At 42.9% G+C, this 9941-nt stretch overlaps 1 protein-coding gene across 8 annotated transcripts in view; it reads right to left on the bottom strand.

Annotated features, from left to right (window-relative positions):
- Positions 1-942: 942 nt before the first annotated feature.
- Positions 943-9941, bottom strand: part of LOC144717847 (extracellular sulfatase Sulf-1-like) — a 176768-nt gene continuing 167769 nt past the window's right edge. For all 8 annotated transcript variants that reach the window (XM_078593553.1, XM_078593551.1, XM_078593559.1 and 5 more), the window contains one exon: positions 943-9220. In XM_078593553.1, the coding sequence (XP_078449679.1) occupies positions 9199-9220 (22 nt within the window). In that variant the 3' untranslated portion in view covers positions 943-9198. The remainder of the gene's footprint in view (positions 9221-9941) is intronic.

The following is a 9941-nucleotide window of genomic DNA, read 5'->3' as shown; positions in this document are numbered from 1 at the left end:
TTTTTATTCGACGCGTGTGCGGTGATGGCGGAGCCATCGTTCGAGGGTCGACTTCGAACCGTGTTGTGTGATCGGCATCGCGCTCGCTGAAGGTGTTGATGCCTTCAGGGAAGTCGTGTACCGTAAACGCAACTGCGCACAATTCTGAATCACTTATAACTGCTTTGCCGTGACTTATTGTCAATTATGGACTCAGACTATTCCTGGCACGTAATAATATGCTACACAGTGGCAGTGGGGGTCGCAAAATGTCGATTACTAATAAACCCCAATGATCCGATCGAAATTAGGGATTTCGATTGGATCATTGGGGGGGCACGTGCCACCCCCCCCCCCCTACTGGCTCCGCCAGTGGTGGTAACCGTTTCATAGGTAGGAATAGCTAATTATGAAAATGGAATGTAGCAAATGATGTTAAATACAGGCAATAGGCTTGCTATAATTCATCCCCGCCCTTCCCGCCCCGCACCCCACTCCCCTCCCAGCGATTTAATATGGCAGCAATTAAACAAGACAATTGTCTTCTTTTGACCGTCTTGTTTGCTCATTTTCTTGCTTCCCCCTCCCCCCCATCTAACTTTGTACGGCTTTTTTACGCCATCACGCTTGGGTTGAAGTTTACTTAATGTGTTACTCGGATGATGGTCCCGTGTAGCCAATTGTCCGGGTATTTTACACGGGAAATCCGTGGTGCTTGCGTGAGCACATCAGCAACAGCAAAAGACCAACACAGTCCCATCAACATTGCAGAAAACGGGTACAGGGTCCTGAAGAAATATTGCGCAACTAGAAATTAACATAAGCATATCATACACCTGATTTGCACAAATCGTAAGGAACATATTTTCAAATCTATGATGCTTTGATCATGACAATGAACATTCCTGACGGCATTTTTAACACAAGGATGTGTACGCAGGCCAGCAAAGTAATTGCAAGACATTTGACATGACCATCACAAGTTTATTTGATTCAGAAATTAATATATATAAAAACGACAATCTCGTTATATAAGATGCACTTTTTCCCTAAGCTCACTGTGCCACGCTTTCTACGACACATTTCCTAGATCAAACTCTCATCGCAAACAGCCAACAACGAAAATAACCCGGTAAGCAGTTTCATCACAACACTACAATATATATATAAAAACATGTTTTGTGCAATGCACGGCAACAACGTCTTATAATTGAGAAATGTATCGTTAATATACTTTACAAGTAGGCAATTGTAGTACACAGAACACAATGACAACGATGATGGCAGGCACTGCATTGCTTGCACGGTATTCCGGTCTTTGACAACAGCGCGGCTGCAGCGACGTATCCATTTAAGTCATCGGTGTTGGTCAATTCCCTTGGCAATCTCCCCAGAGGACTTTCACGTTGGCCAGGCCTTCTTGCTTTCTCAGTTGTTACACAACGCTCAAATTCACAGAACAACAACAAAAAAGGTTCCCTCCGGAGGGCGGTCAGGGTTAGAACCTAGCGAAGGTCTACGTTTGCTTACACAGCAAGTGGCGAAATGCGAGGAACTTGACATTTGAAGTTCACTTGGGTTAAGGCTACAAAAGCATTATTAGAGTGCCCGAGTTAAAAAAAAAAAGTAATAACTGTAACTTTTATTTCGATTTAAAGCTTTCGTGACTGCAGGGATTCGTCTTCTTGGTTCTTTCGGCAAAGTCACGTAGAAGGGAAATAATAAAATAATATAAATGCTTTACTTGTATTATTTTATTATCAGAAGAGAAATAATAAAATAATATAAAGGCTTTAATTTGTATTATTTTATTATTTCCCTTCTACGTGACTTTACCGAAAGAACCAATAAGATGTAACTTTTATATCACTGTGCAGTACAGGTATCCCTCGATTTACTAACGCGCACTTTCGCGTTATCATGAAATTGACACTTTTTGATGAACGCAATCGAATTTCCGCGTTAACGAAATTTCACACGGCACGCGCCATGAGATCATCAAACGAAAGGCACCCGGAAGGCTGCGTCATCCATCCGCGATGACGTCACAGTTACCCAGCAGTGCAACAGTCACGCTTCCACATCGCCTTTACGGTCGTTCCCAACATGCAGATCTTTTGGCGAGTTCCAAGGAAACTTTAATCATGTTCGTTTTAAATTATTATTCAATCGATACTCTTCAATCGCTTTCATGAAAATATGTTTTTAGTTTAGGAGTTGATTTTTAATGACCGTCCGAAACACATCCATAATTATTAGTGTTCAATTTACGTGAAAAGCCACTCCGATTAACGAAATTTCATTTTACGTGTACTTTTGGAGGAACGCATCCCTTTCGTAAATTGAGAGATACCTGTACTTGTGAATTTTGTACATTCCTTGTGCCGATGTTGTTTTGTATATCTACATACAAGATTTAAGTGGAAAAAAAAAGATTTGTTGAAGAACAAAATTGCAATGGGATGAGGCCCTTTCTGCCAGCAGTGATGTGAACAGATACTTGCAAGGCTGCACCTCTATCTATACCTTAAATGCCCAATGCAGGGAATTATGTTGCATTTGCAACAAGTGCGCACTCGTTTTGTGGACGAAAGTAATATCTTTTGATTTAAAGCTTTCGTGACTGCAGGGATTAATATTCTTGGTTCTTTCTTTAAAGTCACGTAGAAGGGAAACAATAAAATAATAAAAATATAAAACAATCCAATTCTCACGACCAGTGGCGGCTCCTGCAAAATCTCTCAGGGGGGGCAAATGTCTGGATGATTGATAAGGATAAGGTCCACCCATGCAAAGGATAAATTAACAGCTTAAGCATGTAAAGGCAACTTCACTTCTTTAATATTAATGAAAAATAAAGTGACTCTTACAATACATCTTGTTTGTTTCTATACTCACTATTAATACAATCCACTCATGTTTCTTTTATTAAAGATTCCACTAGGTGGCGACAAATAATATTGTTGGATGAAACGTGCTTACGTATGATGACGTAAGCACGTTAGTGCGAGCCCTCCCGGAAGCCATAGAGAATGCATTGCAGCGCCCGCCCTTCGAAAAAAAACATCTTTGAATGTAAGTCTATGGGGCCACTCGGGGCGATTCTCAGCCGGAGTAAAATCGCCCAAAAAGAGGCGGTACTCCACAGAACGTGACATGACGCTGATTGGACTATATCCAGAGGCACAGTGACGGCTAGCGTGACTTCTTGGTTGAATGACATTGGTGGTGCGTCGCCCAATCGCCCTAATGAAGGAACTGCCCCTGCTCACGACGTTTCGACTGCAACACAAGCAATCATCATCAGGTGGGAAAAACAGCAAGAAAATAAGATTTGTTGAAGAAAATGTCCTTGCTGTTTTTCACACCGGATGATGATTGCTTGTGTTGCAGTCGAAACGTCGTGAGAATTGTATTGTTTTAGATTTTTATTATTTTATTGTTTCCGTTCTACGTGACTTTACCGAAAGAACCAAGCATATGAAAGTAATATCCTTTACACTGATGGGCATGGAGGTAGAGTGCAAGGAGAGACAGATATTTCTCCACCCTTTGGACAGGGGAGGCAAGCTATAAGCTGCCCCCCCCCCCCCCCCAATGAATAACCTTAATGAACTGCTGCAAACATGTGGCCACCATCGCTACTTTGCCTTCCAAGTTTCAACATTATTCTCACGAGCCTCTGAAAGTGTTTGTCCATGAGCCAGCATTTGCTGCACAACCTCCGGGATACGACGCTGCAGATGCCTTTGCTTTCAACAAAAACTAACAGCAAAAACTAACAGCAAAAGGACTGAAAACGCAACGCCAGTCGTGACCAAGGGCCATCAAATATGGCCGTACGTGGCAATAAGCCGGTGGCGTAATCGGCAAGCCAGTGGCATGATCAGCAAGTAACACGTGGCATAATGCTTACGGAAATGAACTACATATTCAAGATTTAATCCTCCGTTGACGAGTTCCATTATTCACCACAGCAATCAGTCCAAGCAACAACTTCACGACTGAAATGCACCGAGTCTGCCACAAGTCTGGCCTCATGCGATATATTTACAAACGACTCTATGTGAGTGTTGTCTTCTACTCTATACCCATTATATGCGCCGGCTAACTCGTAAAGCGTACCTTCAAGTTTCAAAACATAAAGTCATGCAGGTTGTAGTCAAGAGGACTACATTGAAGCGGTCAATGCGTACAAGCATATTAAAAACACAGCAAAAAAATAATAATCAGGTCAGAGTTTGCATTTTCAAGAAATAACACGAATTGCCTTGGCGAATCGCTCAATTGTCATGGAAACCTTTCCACATGAAAAAAAACACAGATGCAAAGCTAAATTTACTGAAACGTTAATTGAGCTCCTTGTATTACACTCTTATTAAAGCTTCTACGTACACATGTAGGGCCCAATTCGCGGAACTATTTTGGTCTAAAAATTCCGTAATTTGTCATTCTTCTTTGGCATCCCCAGTCCACAACTGAATGTTTTTGCCGATCTGAACTTTCCACCAAATTTCAGAACGGAGACTAAAACATGAAGGTGACATTGAAAATATGAAGGCGTAGGAAGAACTAAACGGTATGATGAATGCTGTTGCTCCTATTGGTGACATGAACAATGATAATACTTGGATTTCGGCAGCTACAAATTGTGGTAATGGCATTGTTGTTACTACTGCTGCTGATCTTGCTTCAAATGTAGATTACTTTGATGGACAGGACGATGATTCAGAAGAGGTAATGCTCCTGTGAGACCCACACCGAGTTCGAAGACTAATTTGCAAGTGTTTGGCACTTGAGTGGAGACTGGAGTTCTCAGAGAAAACCTACGCTTGGGAGGGATTACAATGATGTCCACGTAAAAAAATTCACGAATCCATTTCTCTGCCATCTTCTAGTGCCCATATTGCAGCCCAACAGGTTTGAGCATTACAAATACCGCATCAGGCACCCATTTAAGGCTGAGCCGACCTAGGAGAGGCTCTTGAACAGGTTTTGAAACCACTTGCCACTGATGTGATGTACCATAGCCAATAATAAAAGTTGCAGAGCTTGTAGCGCAGTGCAGGGACCACATTCTCACACACTAAGCCACGTATATTTACACACTCGCGTGCAAAGACAAAGATCCCCCGTGTAGCCTTAACAAACTGTTGGGAGCAAGGGCTGTTAGCGAGTAACACCTATTAAGGCCGGCACGGCACACGAGGGGGTGGGTGGTCATCACCACGGCCGGCCGCCTTTATGTCTCCCCACTGGCGATGTTTACACATCGCACCAGGTACTCATTTGAGGCTGAGTTGACCTAGAGGATACCCCACACCGGTTCAGATAATCGTCGCTGGTGTTGGCCGTGAACAGTAACCGAACCCGGCGAGCCGGGTTCGTAGCGCAGCGCGCTAACCGTTGGCACTACTGCTCCCCACGAATGCACATACAATGATTCTCCATGTACTGTAGCCTTATAGGCTGGTCAAAAAAGTCAAAGGGTGGAGAAGAAGAGAAGGGGGGAGGTGGGTGGAGGAGAGAAGGCAGGGGAGGGGGTGAGGTGGAAGGGGGGGAGGCTTTGCTCTATAAACCCGGTGACCACGATCAAAGTCACGGTTAACAATCAGTGGAGAGTCCTGACCACCCCTTTGCCAACCCACACTGACCAACACTTGCCACACACTTACCAGCCCCACAGTTTTTTCTCTTTAAGACAACAATATAGCCTGCAAATTGATTATTTTTCCCCTTTGTATTTTTGTTTGCCCAGGTCTCCTGTCTTAGAAGAGACGAGTTGCCTCAATGGGCTGTCGTCAGGCTCTAAACAAAGTAACCGATTGAATGAAAATATTGATCGTTCAATACTCGATAGCAGTTAGGCACGTACAGAAACGAGACAGAAACATCATGCAGAACTTCGTTTAGACAACCTATGCTTCACCAAAGAAACTTTTTGTTTGTATTGTTCGTTTATTTATTAAGACCAGGTGACAGTGTAATAATGAATAATGCATGACACAATAGGAACCGTACATCTCAGATGCAAATACAGAAATCTCTAAAGAACAACAGAATCGAAGCATAATGTCCTGTACATATATATAAATCATCAGCTCATTCCAATAAACTTTGCAGAGGTGCATTAAATATGACTATTATCACCTTATAAAAAAAAACTGTAACATCGCAGAGGGTAATGTGCACGACATTAAACGTGTAAATAATGGAGTTCTAATCCAGCATGCGTTTTGTCCATAGTTGGAGAGATCGCGTATGGCACCGCATCTTAACCAAGCTGTGAGAAAATTGCACTCTGGTACGACAGACACAGAGACGTATATGTATGCGCAGGAACTAGTTTGTATTAACAATAAAAGGAATTTTTTTTTGCATATTCAATCAAATATCGTAACTGACATTTGTAAATTATACTGCACTCTTAATTCCTTAATACATCCTCACAATTAGTTCAACTGTTTCATCTAAATCCCTAAGTATGATCGTTCCACAATGAATATGCGTAATAATAAACGTCAATGAGGAGGGATTGTAAGTAACAAAACACAAATGTTAGCAAATTGACATTACATTTGAATATTTAATTTAAAAAAATAGAAAATACTGTAAGTATGGCCATGGAAGGTTATATCGTTATGATTCAGATTACCCATAAAACCCCGACAAAAGTAACAATGTTTTAATTCACTTTATTTTTAATCACAACATTCCATTGCAGACACGTTACTTTGCTCAGAAGACCATACGAAAACTTGGCCACTAAAGACATTGTAGGTTGTACTTAACATTCACGATGACAACGCAATGCCTCTCTCTAAAGCTGCACTTGTTTTCCGCTGGAATGATGTGTGTCAAGAGGTGGACACTGCTGTTTAGTGGGGGGAGCGGTGGTGTAGCGGTTAGCGCTACGCTGCTCTACAAACCCGGCGACCCGAGTTCCCTTCCCGCTCACGGCCAACACCAGTGATGATGATCTGAGCTGGTCCTGGGCCTCCCCTAGGTTGACTCGGCCTCAAACGAGTAGCTGGTGCAGTGTGTAAACATCGCCACTGGGGAGACGAAGGCAGTCGGGCGTGGTGCTGGCCACCCACCCCCTCGTGTGCCGTGCTGGCCTTCATAGGTGCTCGCTAACAGCACTTGCCCCTACAGTTGGTTAAGGCTATATGGGGGATCTTTGTACTTCTGTTTCGTGCATCTGAACTAGGAATCAGGTTAATCGAAAACTGATAAATTGACCACTGAGCGTATGGTCCGGTTGCTACAACTACTGTTGCGCTGGTCACTCGCAAAAGTCCACACCTCCGGAGTGGAGAGGCCTCGATGCCGGATCCAAGGTTAGAAGGTAAAGGGTGCAGCCCTGCAAATTTCGTGTTCACGCCACTGCTTGCATGGTCAGGTTAAATGCGGGTTACCTTCAGTAACAAGAACACAACGTGTTAATCTTAACAGGCGGTTGGTAAAAAGAAGCTGCAGCCTGGACAGGATCATGGCACTCACCTATAAAATAGACAGAATGGTTTGGAATGGTTGTCGGGAACTCACGGTGACCATGTGACTTCTAAAATGGGTCAATTTCAGAAGCTGGGTTATCGAGATTCTTAGGCTGACGATACTCACCTGGAATATATCTCCAGGCGTAATGTCATATTGATGTAGTCTGGAATTCTGATATCAACGATGGACTAAAAAAACACAACACAGCAAAGTGTATGCAAGAGAAAGACAAACCAAGCAATGTATGCACTCTACAGTGTCGCTAAACTGTGTGTGTATTTAATATATTACATGTGAGTGTTACTTATATGTGCAGTGATACAAAAAAAAGTTGCTCTTTTTGTATCCTGGACATTAGAAAAATTACATTAATATTTGAAAGTGGTGTAAGAAAAACCCTGTGTGTGTTTTACAGGAATTTGAGAAATAAAGGTGTGATTACGAAAGAGCAGCCACTGTACAAGGAAAATATAAGTATGTATTGATATTTCCGCATTCGTTTAAAATGAGTTGTAAAAATGATTTTGCAAACAATGTGCGTGTAAAAACTAAACAGGTCACGTGTGATAACACGTGTGCGTCACAGCACGTGCGTCACAACTAAACAGGTTTTGGGAACAACAGCAAAAACAAGGAAAAATCCCAAACTGCAAAAGGAAAAATAATCCTATGCTCGGTCAAGCACATGGTCCTATTTATATGTATGAAATTCAAATTATTTACGTATGAGATAGTGGGATCGACACAGCCACTTCTGATTTCTGACTGGAAATCACAGCACACGAATGAGATGCACTGAACACACCCACGGCAAAAGGATCGTTGTGTGAAAGACAGAGGAGCAGAGTTGATACAAAACCGTCGACGTTACCGATTCCGTTCCGACACTGCAGCGATGCACAGATAGGGCCCCATCTGACACACTGCGTATGTATGTACAGGGTGGCCCAAAAGTCAGCACACGTAGGGTTATGTTTATTTTAACAAATGACATCCAGGCTATTTGGTTTATTTCAATAAACGTCTAAATGGACCCTCATTAACATTAATGCGTGCATTAATTATGTTTTTTTTATTATTATTATTTCAGGACTTTTTTAAGATTACAATTATGTCTTGTCTCAATTAATTCTACTTAATGTTATCTGAACACAAAAAAAAAACCATTGATAAATGATAATAGATACAATATTAACTTAAAGAAAAATAAATGAAATCACCAACTCTGCGTCCTGACTTTTTGGGCCACCCTGTAAATACAGATATACTGCATTTGTCAGTGCACGTGCGAATCTGCGCCCGTGTGGCCTCTCGCACAACGGTGACGCCATTCCCAACGTCCGCAGAGGGCGGGCGTAACGCACGCACAAAGGTCGCACGCAAATGAACCTCCGTTGCCATCGTCAGAGACTACACGGACACTCTTCATTTTTTTTTGGTAGCTCCGCAAAAGGAGGCAAGGTCCATGGAGACATTGAGAGGCGTCACGGTTAAGTCGAAGCAACGCGCAGCTTTTGTCTGCAGAGGGGTGGGTGGGGGTGGGTTATACTTTACAGACAACTCTGTGCACAAGTCTTACGTTTTGCAGTCCTCTTGCCAAGTCAGGCTTCACTTGCGAGGTCTGTACTGGCCAATTCAAGTCTCTTCTAAGCTTCTCATTCTTATTCTTCTTCCTCCTCCTCCTCTTCGTCTAGTTTCTTTCAATTCGGTGCAAGTTCGTCAGCCAGCCCAAGTCCGGTCCCTGTCAAACAAAGCGGACGCAGGTGGATTTATAATCGTCCGTATTACACACACAGATGGATTAAGGCCCAAACATGTCAAGCGATAGTGTACATTAATGAATTTAGAATACTGCTTCCCACGAAGAAGCCAAGTTAGCATCGCAACTGAAACAGGACAGCCGTGCAAAATGGCCCGGGACGCTTCTCTCGCTGACCTCAGAGTTTTTGATGCTTTGCTGTATTTTTACTGTTGGAGCCTTTTGGTATTTACTGTTGTTATTATTATTATTTATTATCAGGCTTGCCTACCGAGTGACGCCTCACTGAGTAAGCGTGCACGCGTGGGGGTTTTCTCCAGGTGCTCTGGTTTCCTGCCACGTGTGTAAATGCTCCTCATTAATTGGCGGAAAACATCTCGAACAATGTTTTAAACTTCGTTAGTTGCGGATTTGTGCAGTATTGTCACATGCAGTTTTGCATGAATGACACCATATATATAAAGCACTGATCAAGACTTTTTTTCAGGAAGGTCATGCCATGTTTTTGCAGGAGGGGGTGATGTTGCTGTGTGGTGTGCCATCCCAATCGAGTAATTTCCAGGCCATTTTTCAGGATTGGAATTTTCGTCCCAACACCAGTCATCATTGTGTTTTGATTTTAGCGATGGGAGGAAACTGTAAAACCCAGCAAATATCACTGCAGCCCAGGGGGGGGGGGGGGGGGGGGAGAACGCACGAACAT

The sequence above is a fragment of the Lampetra planeri genome, chromosome 4 (genome assembly GCF_965212315.1).
Source record: "Lampetra planeri chromosome 4, kcLamPlan1.2.h2, whole genome shotgun sequence".
In the NCBI taxonomy this organism is placed as follows: domain Eukaryota; kingdom Metazoa; phylum Chordata; class Hyperoartia; order Petromyzontiformes; family Petromyzontidae; genus Lampetra; species Lampetra planeri.
Note: the sequence above shows the minus strand (reverse complement) of the source record. Positions and strands in the feature narration are given on the sequence as shown.